This window comes from Moschus berezovskii, chromosome 11, assembly GCF_049115385.1.
Source record: "Moschus berezovskii isolate FMDL1 chromosome 11, NW_MosBer_1.0, whole genome shotgun sequence".
Lineage (NCBI taxonomy): Eukaryota > Metazoa > Chordata > Mammalia > Artiodactyla > Moschidae > Moschus > Moschus berezovskii.
This window is the reverse complement of record NC_142470.1, coordinates 6,515,298-6,534,017: the sequence shown is the minus strand read 5'-3', so window position 1 is coordinate 6,534,017 and position 18,720 is coordinate 6,515,298. Positions and strand designations below refer to the sequence as shown.

General features: G+C 43.1%; 1 protein-coding gene across 15 annotated transcripts in view; it reads right to left on the bottom strand.

Moving 5' to 3' along the window:
* The window catches only part of FNBP1 (formin binding protein 1), a 140,482-nt gene that overhangs the window by 86,778 nt on the left and 34,984 nt on the right, over nucleotides 1-18,720 (bottom strand). For all 15 annotated transcript variants that reach the window (XM_055400963.2, XM_055400965.2, XM_055400966.2 and 12 more), the window contains exon 2: nucleotides 5,550-5,665. In XM_055400963.2, coding sequence (XP_055256938.1) covers nucleotides 5,550-5,665 — 116 coding nt within the window. The remainder of the gene's footprint in view (nucleotides 1-5,549; nucleotides 5,666-18,720) is intronic.

Below are 18,720 nucleotides of genomic sequence, written 5' to 3'. Positions count from 1 at the left end.
AAGACTTGCAAGCAGGTCATGGTCACGTGGTCTGTGCACATGTGGTCATGTTGCACTATTCCACTGCCATTGTTTGTGCAAAAGCAGTCATCAGTCAGTCAGTTCAGTCGCTCAGTCGTGTCCGACTCTCCGCGACCCCATGAATCACAGCACGCCAGGCCTCCCTGTCCACCACCAACTCCCGGAGTTCACTCAAACTCATGTCCACCGAGTCGGTGATGCCATCCAGCCATCTCATCCTCTGTTGTCCCCGTCTCCTCCTGCCCCCAACCCCTCCCAGCATCAGAGTCTTTTCCAGTGAGTCAACTCGTCGCATGAGGTGGCCAAAGTATTGGAGTTTCAGCTTTAGCATCAGTCCTTCCAATGAACACCCAGGACTGATCTCCTTTAGAATGGACTGGTTGGATCTCCTTGCAGTCCAAGGGACTCTCAAGAGTCTTCTCCAGCAGCACAGTTCAAAAGCCTCAATTCTTCGGCAATCAGCTTTCTTCACAGTCCAACTCTCACATCCATAAATGAATGGATGTGACTGTGTTCCAATAAAACTTATTTATAAAACCAGGAAGTGATGGATTGGGCCACAGAGGTGGCAATAGTTTGTTAACCACTGACCTACAGAAACCAAAGCCCTAATTTTCATCTTCTACATCCAAAATAAGTTAGCATTTTTTTTCTTCTAAAGCAGAAAAGAATTAACAAAAGACATCTCCCTCCAAAAGTGATGTTTTCAACATCATACTGATATTTCAAGCAAGTCTTTGTTGAATATGCTCCAGTCACACTGGCCTTTTCATCCCTCAAACTTGTCACCAGTTTAGGAGCCCTGCAGTTGCTGATTCCTTGGCCTGGAAGAATGACTCTCAGACCTTTGCTTGCTGTCTGTCAGTTCTCAAGCTATGGATTTTCCCTGGCCAGTGTGACTGAGTAACCCTTGCCCCACATCAAGCTTCAATGCATCATCGGTTTTACTTATTCAAGGTGATAAAATGCTATCTTTCAGTGATTTACGGCCTTGTGCGTTTTCACGTGGTCTGTTTCCCACAGTGAGAAGATGAATCCCTCAGGCTCCGGCGCTTCCTGTGTCTCTCTCACTAGAATCCACTCCCCCAACCCTGCTGACGCATTGTTAGTTGCTCTGTTTGTTGCTAAACCCTCATCAGCCAACACGTAATTCTCCTTGAAACAGTGTTGACCAAACATTGCAGACTTGTTCCCGTTGATTCACTCTTTCTACAACTATTTACGAAGTACCTAGTATGTGCCAGGCACTGTTCCATACTGTGGGGATTCATCAGTGAACACAACTCAAGGAGCCCTGCCCTTGAGAAGTTTATATTCTAGCAGGAAGGAAGTGGAAGGTGATGATGAACAGTATATAAGAAAATTATGCAGTATTAGAAAGTTATCAGCACTTTGGAAAAACCAGAAAGTACAGCAGGGAGGCAAGGAGGCCCTCACTGTGCAGGTGACATCTGAGCAAAGACTTGAAGGAGGTGAGGCAGTTGGCCACGTGGATCCTGGGAGATAAACCTCTATGTGATCCATATGAATGGCCACGCAGCATCCCCGGGGCGAGAGCAGGCCTGGCACGAACAAAATTGAACAAGGAGGCGGGGATGGTTAGAGCAGAGATACAAAGGGAGAGAATATGTCCGAGAGGGAGGGAGACCGCTCGTGTCGGCTTTGTAGGGCATCCACCGTAAGGATTTCCGATTTACTCTGAGGGCAACTTGAGCGGAGGGGGCAGTGGGAAGAGGGAGAACTGGGCTGCAGAGATGCAGATTTTGAGCGGAGAGCTGCCTTTTCAGATACGTTACATGTGAGATATTTTCTAGACATCCAAACGGACATTCTGAGCAACCTGCTTCTGGAGTTCAGGACAGAGGTCTAGCTTGGAGACACATGTCTGTTGCCATAGAGACCATCCTGAAAGCCAGGAGACAGACAAGATCCCCAGGAGAGCATAGACTGAGAAGAAAAGATGAGCGGGAGTGGGCACTGGGGCAGACCGGGGTGAAGGGGCGGGGGAGACGAGGAAGCTCGAGGGAGGCTGAGCAGAGCTTCCAAAGAGCTTTCGGTGAGATAGGAAGGAAGCCTAGAGATGGGATTTCAGATGCCAAGTGAGGGAAGTGTTTCGAGGAGGCAGCATCCACCCCATCAAAGCTGCTGAGGGGTCAAGGATGGAGAGGACTGAGGACAGGCGACCGGGTGGGACAGGATGAAGGTCACAGGCACCCCAAGGAGCAGCTCACGCAGGTGAGCTTCATAAGGAGTTTTGTGTTCTTTGTGGATTTTCAATGACGGGGGACAGTGGTGCGTTTTTGTGCAGACGGGGATCATCGAACAGAAAGTGAAGCACTGGTAACACGGGGATGGAGGAAAACTAGTGGACTAGAGTTCTGGGGAGGGCCGTGCAAGAGGTGGGCCGGGGTTCGGACAGGGGCATCCAGCTGTGCGGGCAGACTTGGGTTACAGAGTGTGAGGCTCGAAGGACGCTTCCTTGGACCGCTTCAGTTTTCTCAGGGAAGCGGGAAGCGAGCAGTGAAGATAGGAAGGAGATGTTGGGGTGTGTGGCAAGAGAAGCCATGAAGGACTCAGGCAAATGGAAAAGCAGATCCACAAAAGACAGTCTGATCACTCCTCAGCACCAAGGGCCCTGCCCAGGTCTCAGTCTTAAAGATTAGAAGACCCGTCCAGAGGATTAGTAACTGTCTTGAAGGCAAGGTTCAATACTCATTATCTGTTTTTGTCAACCTCTCCCATCAGCACAGGGACTTCCCTGGTGGCTCAGACGGTAAAGCGTCTGTCTATGATGCGGAGACCCGGGTTCGAGCCCTGGGTTGGGAAGATCCCCTGGAGAAGGAAATGGCAATCCACTCCAGTATTCTTGCCTGGACAGAGGAGCCTGGTAGGCCAGTCTACGGGATCGCAAAGAGTTGGACACGACTGAGCGACTTCACTTTATAAGCACAGGGCTTTCCTGGTGGCTCAGAGGGTAAAGAATCCACCTATAATGTGAGAGACCTGGGGTTCGATCCTTGGGTTGGGAAGATCCCCTGGAGGAGGGCATGGCAACCCACTCCAGTATTCTTGCCTAGAGAATCCCCATGGACAGAGGAGCCTGGTGGGTTACAATTCGCAGGGTCGAAAAGAGTCAGACAGGACTAAGAGACTAAGCACACACCCACAAACACAAATTTAGATACTTTGCAGGGGTGGAGTGAAACAAATGTTAACATTTAAATCTCAGGAAAAGGACTTCCCAAGAAATAATGGCCACAGCAGTAACACTGCTATTCTAGGTCTGAAACAGGGGAAAATGGTCAATGGAAAGCTATTAAATGTTACCCCAAACCTATTGCTGGAATTGGGAGTCTCTTCCAATAGCCTCCAGTTTTGTTACCTAAATCCTCGCTCACAAAGAGTGATGAGAAAGGGCTGGAAGACAGGTGCTTGCTTCCCAGAGGGCAGCAAAAGCAGCACTTTTCTGTCCTGACATAGAACCAATGGAGAAGCTTGCCGAGGACAGACGTCATGACATCGGATGGCAAACCTCCCAAGCAAAACAAGACAGTGGAGGAGGCTCCAGGAAAGAGGAGACCACACCAAGATAAAAAGTCCACAAAGGTAGGGAAATCCATTAGGGGAGACTATTGGAGAAGGACATGGCAACCCACTCCAGTGTTCTTGCCTGGAGAATCCCAGGGACGGGGGAGCCTGGTAGGCTGCCGTCTCTGGGGTCGCACAGAGTCAGACACGACTGAAGTGACTTAGCAGCAGCAGCAGCAGCAAGCACAGCACAGCAGACTTTGGCTAGCTGTTATGGAACCCACTTCCACAGGAAAGACAACATTTTACAACGGTGCCACGTTTAAATTATCAACAAGGAGCAGCTCGCTCACCACTCCCACCGTCAGTTATGAAGCTTTAAACTGCTAATGAGGCTGGTACACATATAACATCAGAAGTTCATCTGGAATAAAATTTATCTATACAAATAAGTTTATTTATTAAATTCTTATTGAGTAAATTTAATTTTACTTAAATTTTATTAAGCAAAATTAAATAAAGAATGTAATTCATAGTAAATAATCAAATTATTATTAAATAATATATTTATTATTAAAGAAATTTGTTGTTGCTGCTCCTCAGTTGCTATGTCATGTCCACCTCTGTGACCCCATAGACTGTAGCACGCCAGGCTCCTCTGTCCTCCACTGTCTCCCACGGTTTGCTCAAATTCATGTCCACTGAGCCAGTGATGCTATCTAACCATCTCATCTTCTGCCGCCCCTGTCTCCTGTTGCCTGCAGTCTTTCCCAGCTGTACTATTAAGCAAATGAATAGTCAATTTACAAAAAATTCTTTATAAAAATGATTTCTTTGAGCAATATACATTGTATTTTATTTACTCAATGGAAACAAAACTTATCATCCATGAAGTGCACCATACGTGCCACTTAGGTGGTTATTAAATGACAACAAGAGCTCTCTAAGATGATTCTTTCAAAGATGATGACATGCACCTTGTCCAGATGGTCTTTGGATTAAAATGAAATGTTTCTAAATCAAAAGTCATCTAGATATTCACAATCTGTACAAACCAACCAAAGAAGAAATCATTAAAGATCTTGCCACTTCAAGCTTAGTTCTGCCAGCAACTTTTAAATATTTTATGTAAGAGCACAAACTTCTTGGATAATTTTGTCCCTGGAATTGTAAGAAGGGCTGCCTGAGGACCTCTCAGCCACTGCTGGAGGGAACATGAATCAGACAGGCTCTCTGGAAAACTGACTCCCTCTGCTAAATCTAAACACGCACAAAGCCTAAGACCCAGGAATTCCACTCCTGGACATGTACTTTACAGTCCCAGGTTGGAAACAAGCAATAGCCTAGTGACAGTAGACTGGACAAGCTTTGAGACACCCACCAACCAAAATAAAAAGCACCACAATGTGTAACATGAATGAATCTCATAGACATAATGAGGAACAAAGGAAACCAAATACAAACAGTGCATAATAAATGATAACATTCACCGAAGCTTCAAAAACATGCCAGACCAATCCATGTGGTCAGAGATCAGTCGAGTGGTCAACCACGGGGGCAGGGGAGGGGATGAGCCAGAAAGCACTGGGGGAGTGGGGACTGAGGCTGGTAATTTTCTGTTTCTTGACTTGGGTGCAGATCACATAATTGTATTCATTCTGAAAATTTCCGGAGTCATACACTTATGATATGTGTACTTCCCTGTTGTTATGTTTCAAATAAAGTTTTCTGAGGGAAAAAAAAAAAGCTGCTCCAAAATTCAGCTGCTAACCTTTTAATCAACAGGGCATAAAAGCCATAGCTTGGTTTTTCTGTTTACTGTGTTCTGAAAAATAATTTCCCATATGAAAAAAAAAATTGCTTTTACTGAAATATAAGCTTTCCTGAAAGGGGCAAATCAATATTTAAAGGCTTACACATGTATGGTATAAAATGAGGATATAAATGACCCTTACATTCATCCTGCAGTTAACAAACAATCGTTCTCAATATCAACTTACCTGAGTTGCTTTGCATAGCTGAGTTCAATCTCTGTCCTCTCCTTTACAAATTTGATGTATTTCTCAAGAATATCAATTCCCCACTGTGTGTGTTTTTCTAAGTTGTCAAATTGATCCTGTTAATAAAAAAAAAGGCAGAGCTTGTAATCTTTCTCTGTGATTAACATAACTTCAATGCAGAGTTTCTCTCAACAATACATCAGTGCGTAGAAAGCAGCTCTAACATTTTCCATGCTTGTACTTGGGTGCTTTTTCGTTGAGCAATTTTAAATCAACATTACCAAATTTGGTTTGAAAACTGCCTGAGATATTGAACTCTGACCCATCCGTTCACGTTCCCTATTCCTGTTTAGAAACGTGGTGTTTAGATATATTTAATGTATTGGCGCAAAGCAGAGTGTCTTCTGCAGATACCAAAAGCTGACAGATGAAACACACTACCGAGTTAACTCAGCCACACTCTTAGCACCTTAAGGGTCATTTGCGAGTTAACTTTCAACATAAGCTCATTGAAATTTTGGGCAAAGAAACAGGAAGGAGAAGAGTTACAAAATACTACTTTCTTCGAACAAATAAAATGACTCACACGGACTCTATTCAACATTCAATCGTGCGTCAAGCCTACCGTGTAGGGCAGGAATGGTGACTGGGGCTGGGGAACCAAGAATAAAAATATAGCCCCAACGTGCAGAGTGCCTTGAGAATGGCAGTCTGGAAGAGTGAGAGCGGGTAGGTATTCCAGCCACAGCTAATGCAAAGGCAGGGAGAGAACCAGGAATCAGGTGGACTGGTCTGGCTAGAGCCCAAGGTGAAGGTAGGATGCAAGGGAATGAGTGGCAGTGGCTGATCAAACCAGCGGGTCCCAGTTGAATCACCCACCCAGGGCCTTGAATGCCGAGTTTAGGTGCTCAGACTCTCTGCTGGGCACCAGTGAGCCAGTGAAGGGCTTGCAAAGGGAGGGGCACTGCCAGAGGTACATTTAGCATCACCAGGAGCTGGAAGTCAGGGACTGTTCAGTAATCCAAAGGCAAAAAACCAGGAGCAGAGGGAAGGAGTCTACAGATCATGAACAAAGAATCAGGGAGCATGCAAATGATTACATTTAGAATGCAAGAACAAGATCCTAATGTATAGCCCAGGGAACTATATTCAGTATCCTGGGATAAATCATAATGGAAAAGAATGTTTAAAAATGCATTGAAAAGATTAGAAGAAAATAATATACATATGTGTATAACTCAGACACTTTGCTATACTGCAGAGATTGGCACAACACTGTAAATCAACTATATTTCAATTAGAAGGGCTTCCCTGGTGGTTCACATGGTAAAGAATCTGCCTGCAATGCAGAAGACCTGGGTTCAATCCCTGGGTCGGGAGGGTCCCCTGGAGAAGGGAATGGCTACCCACTCCAGTATTCTTGCCTGGAGAATTCCATGGACGGAGGAGCCTGGGGGGCTACAGTCCATGGTCTTGCACGACTGAGCTCAAACTCAGCTAGCCTTCATGACAGATTAGATGGAGAGTTGGAAGGGATGTGAAGGGGAGAATCATAGGGTGGCTGCTTGGTTCTACTTCATGGAACCCCAACTCAACAAATCACTTCACCCCAAACTGCCGCCCCTCTGCCTATCTTCTCCATGAAGCAGAACCCAGCCCCACAGAACAGTTGGAGAAGGTTTTCTTGGACGTCCCTGGTGGGGTACAGTGAATAAGAATCCACCTGCCAATACAAGGGACATGGGTTCAAGCTCTGGTCTGGGAAGATGCCACATGCCAGCAGGACAAGTAAGCCTGTGCTCCACAACTGCTGAGCCTGTGTCCTAGGGCCTGTGAGCTGCAACTACCGAAGCCCATGCACCTAAACCTGTGCTCTGCAACAGGAGAAGCCACTGCAGTGAGAAAAAACAGGGCAGCCCCCGCTCTCCCCAATTAGATAAAGCCCGTGCAGAGCGGCGAGGACCCAGCACAACCAAAAACAAATGCGTAATTAACTTGAAAAAAAAAGAAATTCAGGTTTCCTTTTACTAGAATGTTTTCTAATTGAAAATTAGCACTGTAAAATGTTTATCTTGATACTTAATAATGTCTACTATTACCATAAAAAATCAAGTGAAAGTTGCTCAGTTGCGTCTCTTTGCGACCCCATGGACCATACAGTCCATGGAATTCTCCAGGCCAGAATACTGGAGTGGGTAGCCTTTCCCTTCTCCAGGGGATCTTCCCAACCCAGGGATCGAACCCAGGTCTCCCGCATTGCAGGCAGATTCTTTATCAGCTGAGCCACCAAAAATCAAGGACCAATATTAAAGAATTTCACTGATTCCTGATCTCCAATAATAGATTTCACAAACTCTGAGACTTCACTGCTCAAGAAGGTTGTTTATGTTACCTCTAAGGACAAGGATGGTCAGGCAAATTTAAAGTGTAAACAAGACTGTAGATCTCTTTAAACTACTTGAGAGAACAAATATACAAACAGTTCAAGTAATGACTGCAATCATTCCTAGTTATTCAGAGCTAGGCTTCTTTTTATTTTTAATTAGTCATTTTATTTTATTCTTTATTTTGGCTGCTCTGGGTCTTTATTGAGGTGCATCAAGGCTTCTCTAGTTGCAGGGCTCATGGGCTTAGTTACCCCACAGCATGTGGGATCTTAATTTCCCAACTAGGGATCAAATCTGCATCCCCTGCATTGGAAGCTGGATTCTTAACCACTGGACCACCAGGGAATCCCCAGAGTAAGACTACTTTATAGCTTTCTGCTAATCAGTAAACTGTTAATACAGTTTTATAATGACTTTATTTATTTAACTCCTTTTGATACCCCTCCCTCCATTTGAGACCCCTCTCTCTGTATAATTTCTACCACCAGAGCCTTACTTTTTTTTTTTTTTTTTTGCCCATGCTACAGGGCATGTGGGATCTTAGTTCCCTGACTGGGGTCAAACCCACGCCCCTGCGTTGGAAGTATGGAGTCAACCACTGGACCACCAGTAAGTCCCCAGCCTTACTATTTTTAAAGGTATAGATGTTTCCTTGAAAACTTACTTACTTACATCTGCTCTTGCTAACAACCAAACTTCCTACTTTTCCTTACTATATTATTTTGCAATTCTTTTTAGCACTAATATGTACAATATAAAGCAATAGCTTTGGAGACCAAAAGCTTTCTTAAAAAACTGACACTTGAATTGAGCCTACCTTAAAAATTACTGGCCTCAAACCAACAATATGTTTTCAATGAAGTTATCTCTATTCAAGACCATTCTGCAAGCTGTAATAAAGCACTTACTAAAATAAGTGTCCAAATAAGATAGAAGATCTTAATAATAAAAAAGCTTGACTCGGTAACAAACCAGTACTGGCTTGTGAATATAGCATAGCTCTTTCTTCTGCTATAGTACAGCACCTCGGTGACGCAGGACTCTACTATTGCTGCCACATGGACAGCCACAACATGGACTGTTTGAAAGCTGCTACAAGAAAATTCAAAACAGATGAAAAACCAATCAACCTGCTTACATTCTTGATGAAAATGTGGAAGACTCATTGAGGGGAAAAAAAACAAAAACCAAAACCCTCCAGATCTTAAAAAGACTTTTGTGAGCAAATATTGTAGCTGGTATTTTTCATAACAGCCTTTACTACTTTGCAGATGGTACCATGATCAAAAATGAGTCCTTTCCATTTTCTGTGAATCATACTTGATTTAAAGAGAGGGAGGGAGAGAAAGAGAGAGAGCATGTACCCTTTCCTGTTTGATGTCACATCGCAGCAGTTTGGAAGACTCCTTTCCCCTCTTAAAATTCATTAAGACCCCAAAGAGCCTTTGTTCATCCTATTTTATTATATACTCACGTGTGTGTGTTTATTTGTATACACACACACAGAGGCTGTGCTAGGTCTTAGCAGCAGCACACAGGACCTTTTCGCTGAAGCATGTGAAATCCAGTTCCCTGACTGGGGATCAAACCCAGACTCCTTGCATCAGGAGCAAGGAGTCTTCCCCACTGGACCACCAGGCAAATTTCTGTTTATCTGCTTTATAGCTATCAATATTTACTCTATCAGAAATTAAAAGTTGAAAGACTTTAAAAAATCAATTCATTTTAAAAGACAACAATAAATTTGTTGTATATTAATTTACCTAGCATATATATATATATATATATTATCTTTAGGAACTTTACTTCAAAAAAACACCCCCTCCCCCTCAAAAATGAGAAGTATGGCACTGTTTTATATGTCTACAAATCTCTTTAATGTCTGGTTTAATAGAAAACAGCTGGATTCTCATCTTCTTTCACATTCAGTCTGCTGTGGGTCCTTATTTTGGTGGAAGTATATAAAAAAATACAGCTTAATCCAGATATGCAACGGTTAGAAAATGAGGTGGATTTCAATGCCCTTTCTAGATAATTGTGGACACTATACCGAAACTCAACAAATAGTAGTTTCTTAAAGGCTAGCTGCAATGTGAAATTTGAAACTATGGCAATGAATTTTTCATACCAGTTACAATAAAATGCACTAGTCTATCTTGCACTTTGAATGGATCTCTTACCTGGGCATGACTGCATTATGCTCTGGTCATTTGGAAAATATTATTTCACTGATGTATGCAGATCTTCCAAGTGTTGACACATTTCAATATAAACTATTTTAGAATCACATGTCTATATCATTAATGATCTTATCCGATGAGTCTTTAAATATGTGATAACAGTCAAGGTCATAGTTACAAGGACACATTTTCCAAAACTGTAATTTCCACTTAAAAGCTGGGATTTTATCATTGGCTACAAACACTGTGTCAGTTGTTTCCTTGAGGTGACAGGCTTGCTTCATTCATTTTAGAGAAAATGTCTGCCAAATGACCAAGAGTTCATCTGTTGATTGTTGTGTGAAGTAAAAATGACATCCTATGATAAAAGTGGGCTCCCCTGGTAGATCAGTGGTAAAGAATCCACCTGTCAATGCAGGAGACTCGGATTCATTTCCTGGGTTGGGAAGATCCCCTGGAAAAGGAAATAGCCACCGCTCTGGTATTCCTGCCTGGGAAATCCCATGGATAGAGGAGCCTAGTGGGCTACAGTCCATGGGGTTGCAAAGAGTCGGACACGACGTAGCAACTAAATAGCAGCAGCAGCGTGGTTGAAGCAGCTGAGCTGTGCTTAGTCACTCAGTCGTGTCCGACTCTTTGCAACCCCACGGAGTGTAGCCTGCCAGGCTCCTCTGTCCATGGGGATTCTCCAGGCAAGTATTCACTGGAGTGGGTTGCCATGCCCTCCTTAATTTGGTCTTCCATGGTTTCCCTCATTGCAGGGCAGATTCTTTACTGTCTGAGCCACCAGGGAAATGCAAGAATACTGGAGTGGGTAGCCTATCTCTTCTCCAGGGAAATTTCCTGACCAAGGAATCGAACCAGGGTCTCCTGCATTGCAGGCAGATTCTTTTTCGGCTGAGCTACCCGGGAAGACCCCTGATAAAAGCAGCTAGTCCAGCTCAAAATACAATCACTTAAGTATTCTGGTTTAAGTATTCTTAATACTTTAATATACTGGTTTAATTACTTAATACTGTAATATCTGGTTTAAGTATTCTGGTTCCTATTTTGCCACACTATTAAAAAGATGAATGATGTATATTCAAACATTGAGATTTAATAAAATAATTCCTCTTTACTGTTTCATCAAAGACATTTAAAAATAAAACTGATTTTTATCATCAGTTTTATCAGACAATTTCTCAGTAACATTATGAAGACAGTTTTGACCTCGTGGACTCCATGAGAGGGTTTCTGGAACTTCCAGAGGTTCAGAGATGCACTTGAGGAACCACTATCATATGACACATACTCTAAAATTTCTACTTGAAAGCTTCATACTGCCAAAGATGAAGAAAGTCAGATAATGCATGACCTAATGGGAAATGTTTAATTTATAAGTGGATGCTATATACACACTCAACAAATTAACTCCAAATTTGCTAAGAGAACTGCAAATGGATGTGTCCAAGTAACTGATTACAACCTGACAGGTACCTTTTCAGAATCTCCTTCCCCCTCCCCCTTACCAAGCCTTCTCTTGAATTCTCACTGCTCCTTGAATTCTAATGAACCAAAGGCTCCTGGCAGGAGCTTTCAGCCACAAGGGGCTGAGTAAGCCGAAGACAAACGAGGAAAGCTTAATTGTATTAACCAGTATTTCACGATTATGTTTTCAGGTCTTGTTTGATGTCCTAGACTGTGATCAAGCTCCTTTACACATTGAAGATTCAACAGTGAAATAAGCACAAACTCTGGCATTTGTTTAGGTCATGAAGTTATCTTCATCAGAGGTTCTAAAAAATCATGACGTTTATTTTTTTGTATTTTGGGTTTCTTTTTTTTTGCGGGGGGGGGCTCCATCATGTGGTATTCATGACCTTAGTTCCCTGACCAGGGATTAGCATTGGGAGCATGGAGTGTTAACCACTGGACCGCCAGAGAAGGACCCAAATCATAAAATTTAATAGAAACAAAATTTGCCTTCCCATAAACCTACAATATAAACCCATCAGTCAGGGTGAAGACTGGTTTCTCTAGGTCAGATGTAATGACTATTCTTGCTTACTCAAGAAGACTTGTGAAAGCGGATTTTTTTTTTTTTTCAAATGATGCCAAAGAGCTAACACAGGACCTGTGAGTACAAAAGCTGTTTAAGATGAAGAGATCCAGATCGGCCACAGTGAAGCTTTCTCCAAAGTGCAGGTCAATTTATAACGTGACACTTCCTCTAATCAAAAAGGGTATCAAACAGACACAGCCGAAATCCCAGGGAAAAGCCAATCTAGTAAGAAACAAAGTTGCCAGAGTCGCCTCTGTATAAACGGCTCAGACTGGAGAAAGGGACTCCAAAAGCAGCCCTCCTCTGCACAGAGACGTGGAGATCCGCCCCCGTGCCGGAAGTCACTCACTCAGGAAACGGAATTATCCCCTCCATGTCACTGGGGCACTTCCACGTGGTATCAAACCGCTGTTTTGCTGCTGCTGCTGCTGCTAAGTCACTTCAGTCGTGTCCGACTCTGTGTGACCCCATAGACAGAAGCCCACCAGGCTCCCCCGTCCCTGGGATTCTCCAGGCAAGAACACTGGAGTGGGTTGCCATTTCCTTCTCCAATGTGTGAAAGTGAAAAGTGAAAGTGAAGTCGCTCAGTCGTGTCCGACCCTTAGCGACCCCACGGACTGCAGCCCACCAGGCTCCTCCATCCATGGGATTTTCTAGGCAAGAGTACTGGAGTGGCTTGCCATTGCCTTCTCCGAACCGCTGTTTTAGGATGCTCTAATTCTGTAAGAAACCCACTTTCCTAAGGACTTGGGCACTTTGAGAAGGACCAGATCCTAAATGGCTCTATTTCTTTTTTGGCCATGCCACATGGCATGTGCAATCTTAGTTCCCCAACCAGGGGTCAAACTTGTGCCCCTGTAGTGGAAACTAGGCATCCTAACCACTGGACAGCCAGGGAAGTGCCCCAAATGGCTCTATTTCAACAGAATCCCTTGGGATGATCTTACTGGTGCTGGCTTCCTCTTCTCTTTGAGGGAAGTGTTAGAAGAGATTTGAAAAAAGACAGATACAGGTATATGTGTAACTGAATAATTTTGCTGTATACCTGAAACTAACACAACATTGTTAATCTACTATTGTATGAGCGCCCAGTTGCTCAGTTGTGTCTGACTCTTTAAGACCCCATGGGCTGAAGCCCACCAGGCCACTCTGTCCTTGGGATTCTCCAGGCAAGAATACTAGAGTGGGTAGCCATTCCCTCCTCCAGGGGATCTTCCTGACCCAGGGATCAAACGCAGGTGTCCTACATTGCAGGCAGATTCTTTACTGTCTGAGTCATCAGGGAAGCCCTGTTAATCTCCTATACACCAATGTAAAATAAAAAAAATTTTGAAAAGAGTGTCAGAGCAACTTAGATGTCCATCAACAGATGAATGGATAAAGAAGTTGTGGTTCATATATATACAATGGAATATTATTCAGCCATAAGAAAGAACACATCTGAGTCAGTTCCAGTGAGGTGGATGAACCTAGAGCCTGTTACACAGAGTGAAGTATAAGAAAGAGAAAAGCAAATATCGTATATTAGTGCATATGTATGGAATCTAGAAAAACGGTACTGATGAACCTATTTGCAGGAATAGAGACACAGACACACAGAACCGAGAGGGGGTCACAGCACACAGCAGGGGAAGGAGAGGGTGGATGAATTGAGAGAGCAGCAATCAAACATACGGATCACCACGTGCAAAACGGCTGACAGGAAGTTGCTGTCTAACAGGGAACACAACCTGGAAGTCAGCGAGAACCCAGAGTGGTGGAGTGGAGTGGATGGCAGGCTCGAGAGGGAGGGGACAGACGCATGCTTATGGCTGATTCTTGTTGTTCTATGGCAGACGCCAACTCAATACTGTAAAGCAGTTATCCTCCAGTTAAAAATAGATTTTTTAAAAAGTTACTACACACACACAGTGTCAGAAGATACAGATTTACCCAGACTGAACGTAAGAAAACCTCACTTAAAAATTTTTTAAAAATCCATTTGAGTCTGAATATTCAAGTGATTGCATCTTACAGAAAGAACAACAACAAAAAATTATAGAACTTTACAAACAAAACTGTGTCATCCAAAATACCATCTGCGATTCTATTTCTTGGATGTTTAACAAAGATTTCAATTCATCTCCTTGGACAAAGGAAGACTTGTCCTCATACATTAAAGGCAGAAATACCCCAAAATATAGGTTCAACGTAAAAGCTGTCAAACCTTGAAAGTGATGAAAAACCATTACCCAAAGTGACTCCAGTGTGTGTCCACAGCAGATAAAATGTGAGAGACAGCATTAGAGGGTTTCTTTCAAGGAGCCGGATCGCCTTGTGTTTTGACAGTACAGATTTTTGCAGATCCTGTCAAACCATATATACATCTGCTGATTCTGAAATGGGTCCAGTGAAGTGGGGCGGTGCGGCTCCACGGGTTGAAAACGCCTACTCAGGCAAGAGCCTGTAACTTAAGTGACAAAAGGCGGACTCTGATGTGACAGGGTCGCGGCTGGACAGTCGAGCTGGTACGACAGAGTTTAATTAGGAAGGGAATGCATGGGAAGGGAAGGCTTTCCCGAGTTTGAGACCTCTTTAAAAAGCAGGTCTAGGGATTCCCTCGTTGTCCAGTGGCTCAGACTCTGGGCTTCCAATGCAGGGGACCTGGGTTCGATCTCTGGTCAGGGAACTGGATCCCATGTGCTGCAACGAAGAGTCTGCATGCTCTAAGCGTGTATAATGCAAGCTGCCCCTAAAAATTCTGGGTGCTGCCACCTGAAAGAACCCGCATGCCACAATGAAGATCGAAGATCCCACGTGCCACAACTAAGACCCACTGCAGCCAAATAAACAAACGTTTAAAAACAAATAAGGAGGACTACAGCATGTCAAAAAAAACAGGCACAAAGTGAGTATATTTGCTGTAATGAGTCACTGTTGTGAAAATGAATATACTAAAGAATTACTCCATGTTCTTTCCAGCCATTGCTCTGGAAACATGAGAGGTAAGGACATAAACACGAGACGAAAATACATGTTCCAGTCAAAAACAGAAACTGTAGCTGAAGTTTAAGAGGCAGCAGCGTATGGATGAAGTTACTGACATAAAGAATGTGGAAAGGCCCACAGAACATGAAAAGTTGCGTCTTGGAATTTTTCTAACAATAATTACATTGTGTACAAAGGGCAGTAACGAGGCTGGTGCTGGCTGGATGTGCAACAAATTAAAGGCCCCAGAAAGCAGAGGACTCAGGCCAATGAATGAGGGGTGCCCTCGGCCAACTGTAATGTGATTTTACCCTGCATCCTGAAATGAAAAGAGAAAGTAACAAATCGTGTGTGTAGAAAAAGCACCCAAATTCTGACTGTACTGGAGACCAAGCAGATGAGACTTGGAAGGGAAACTGCTCTGGAACATGCTGCTTTAAGAAGCTGCAATGAGCGTCCGGCCTATTTCAATGTTCTTAGAACACCTTAATCACTCTCTGCCCCCTTCTCTGTTCCTTTGGATACAGTAAAAGCAGCAAGCAAACAAAAACAGACATCTGTAACTGCCCCAAGCAGGCTGCGTGAAAGAGATAGCAAAGAATAAGATTTTGAAGGAAAAAACACTTCAAGGAGCATTCACTATTTTTCATTAAAAAAAAAAAAGAAAAAAACACTAACTTTGTAAATGATATTTCATGGTAATATATATTTTTTTAATTGGAGGAAAATTGCTTTACAATGTTGTGTTAAGTTTCTGCCTGTAAATGATATTTTTAATGGTACACCTCCAGATAGACACTGTCAAATATTTAAGTAGAGGAAGAAAAGAATTAAGGGTGATGGGTAGGGTGGGGTAAATTAGGAGTTTGGGATTAACAGATACACACCACTGTATAGAGCTTCCCCGGTGGCCCAGAAGGTAAAGAATCCACCTGCGATGAGGGAGTCCTGGGTTTCGATCCCTGGGTTGGAAAGATCCCCTGGAGGGCATGACAACCCACTGCAGTATCCTTGCCTGGAGAGTCCCCATGGACAGAGGAGCCTGGCGGGCTACAGTCCATGGGGCGGCAAAGAGTCGGACACGACTGAGCGACTAAGCACAACCGTATATAAAGCAGACAGACAACTAGGACGTACTGTATGGCGTTGGGAACTATGCTCACTATCTTGTAACAACCTGTAAGTGAAAAGACTCTGAGAATATACACATAAAATCGAATCACTGTTCTCACACCTGAAACTAGCACAACACTGTAAATCAACTATACGTCAATGAAAGGGGAAGGAGTGAAGGATGATGAACCTATAAAATCTAGGTTCAGAAAGCTGGGTCTAGCGTGAAATTGTAGTGGGCTGCATCAGCGCTAATTGAGGATGGAAATTAGTCAGAGAACAAAACCTTGCTCTTTATAAGAAAAAAAAAAAAAACGCTCTCGTGACAGAACGCTCTCGTTGCCTAGTCAAGTTTGTTAAGATGAACATTTTTAAAACAAACGCTCGGGATCATTGCCATCTGGCCTCGACCTGGAATGGAATCTTCTCATTCATTTCCAGGTTTCTGTGCATCAGCTTGGACATCGAAGGCTGTCTGAGTATGAACTGGTTTCTTTCCTGGGTTGGCTCCATCGGCAGGTGCAAGAGTTCAGTCCCCTCCCCCTCCTCCAGCCGGCCAGAGAACTCACTGTACCTCTCAAACATCCCACACCATCCTCCACAGGTTTAAGACTAACCCCAGGGCAGAAGAAAAGAGGGATAGGGAGAGAAGAGGAAACCACATTCTAAATACCAGGAGGAACGTTGAAGGCGGTCCAAAGACTAACGAAGAGCAAAGTATATAAACTAAACTTTTAATGAGAAGGAAAAGCCAGATTTTAAAACTCTGACTTATTTCTAAACTCTATAAATTATTTCCAGGTGTGTGTGTGGGATTGGGCAGACTATTAGAGAAATACCATAGGGGAAAAATTCTTTTTAAGCCCTGGCACCTGAAACTTAGTTAACACCAATGAAAAAGATTAAACACGTAGCAATTAACTCACTTCCAATGTTAAGTAAAGAAGGTTCAGGGACTTCCCTGGTGGTCCAGTGGTTAAGCATCCACCTTCCGGCATAGGGGTCACGGGTTCAATCCCTGGTAGGGGAACTAAGGTTGTACATGCCACCAAGCAACTAAGCCTGCATGCCACAACTAGAGAATTTTTGAGAATTTGTTTTGCGACCAGAAGAGCACTTATTTGTACGAAACAGTTTTAAAAATACAGAATAAAATAGTTTTATTTCTACTATTATTCACAACATCTGGTCCAAATACTACATATTTTTAAAATACTTAAGTTCAAAGAAGGCATGTTAGAAAAACTAATGAAAGATCCCGCATGACTTAGACCTGACACAAATAAATAATAAAAAAGTGTTCTAAGAAATATTAATTCATCGGGTGACAAACTTTACCCAAGCCTGTTTATAATCCTGATTTGTCACGCTTCCTGTGATTATTTTTATCTTTCGTGGTAGAACCAGATTGTCATTACAGTACGTATTTACTGTAGTACCTTTCTAAATTTTAAAAAACCTGTAATTCCAAACACATCTGGTCCCAAAGGTTTTGGATAATGGATGTCAGACCTAATTTGGGGAAATCAGTTGCTCAATAAGACAAGACAGGGAAGAAAAGTATAAGGATTGGTAAGGAAGAAATATGTCATTCACAGAGCATATGATTAACTATGTATCATAGACAAAAGAATCCAGTGATATCTTTAAAGAACTAAGAGTTGAATACAGTTGCTATATATAAAATCAATGTATAGGACACAACTGCTTTTCAATACAAGAGCAACAAGCTGCATATGAAGTTTTAGCAACAGTATCATTCACAATAGCATGAAAAATTGCAAATGGGTAGACATGAACTTAATAAAAAATCTGTGAGACCGTCAGGGAGAAAAAGATAAAATCTTCTTGAGACATTAAAGAAAACCAGAAGAAATGAAGGCTCTATAATGCAAATATATCAAATCATTCCCAAATTATCTACAGATCTAATGCAGATTCAATTAAAATCCCAACAAGTTTCCAGAGAACGTAATTCAAAGACTAAAAGGAGCTGCAAAAGTCAGTCAACAGACAAAACACTCTTGAAAAGCAAGGTAAGGGTACTGACCACACCAACACAGACTTAAAATGAAGTTAATTAAAAATCTGTGTGGTATTGGCCAGGGACAGAAAAACAGGAGAATGCAAAGAAGAGAAGGCCAGGAACAGGCCCAACCCAAAAAAGGACTTCGTCTAGAAAACAGGTAATCGTATAGAAAAGTCAGAGAAGCTAATGACCTGGAGGCTGGACCTAGAATGAACTGATGTGAACTCCAGCTCTTTGGGGCTTCCCTGGGGGCTCAGATGGTAAAGAATCTGCCTGTAGTGCAGGAGACCAGGGTTCAGTCCTCGGGTTGGGAAGATCCCCTGGAGAAGGGAATGGCAACCCCCTCCAGTATCCTTGCCTGGAGAATCCCATGGACAGAGAAGCCTGGGGGCTACAGTCCATGGGGTCGCAGAGAGTTGGACATGACTGAGCAACTAACACTCTCACTTTC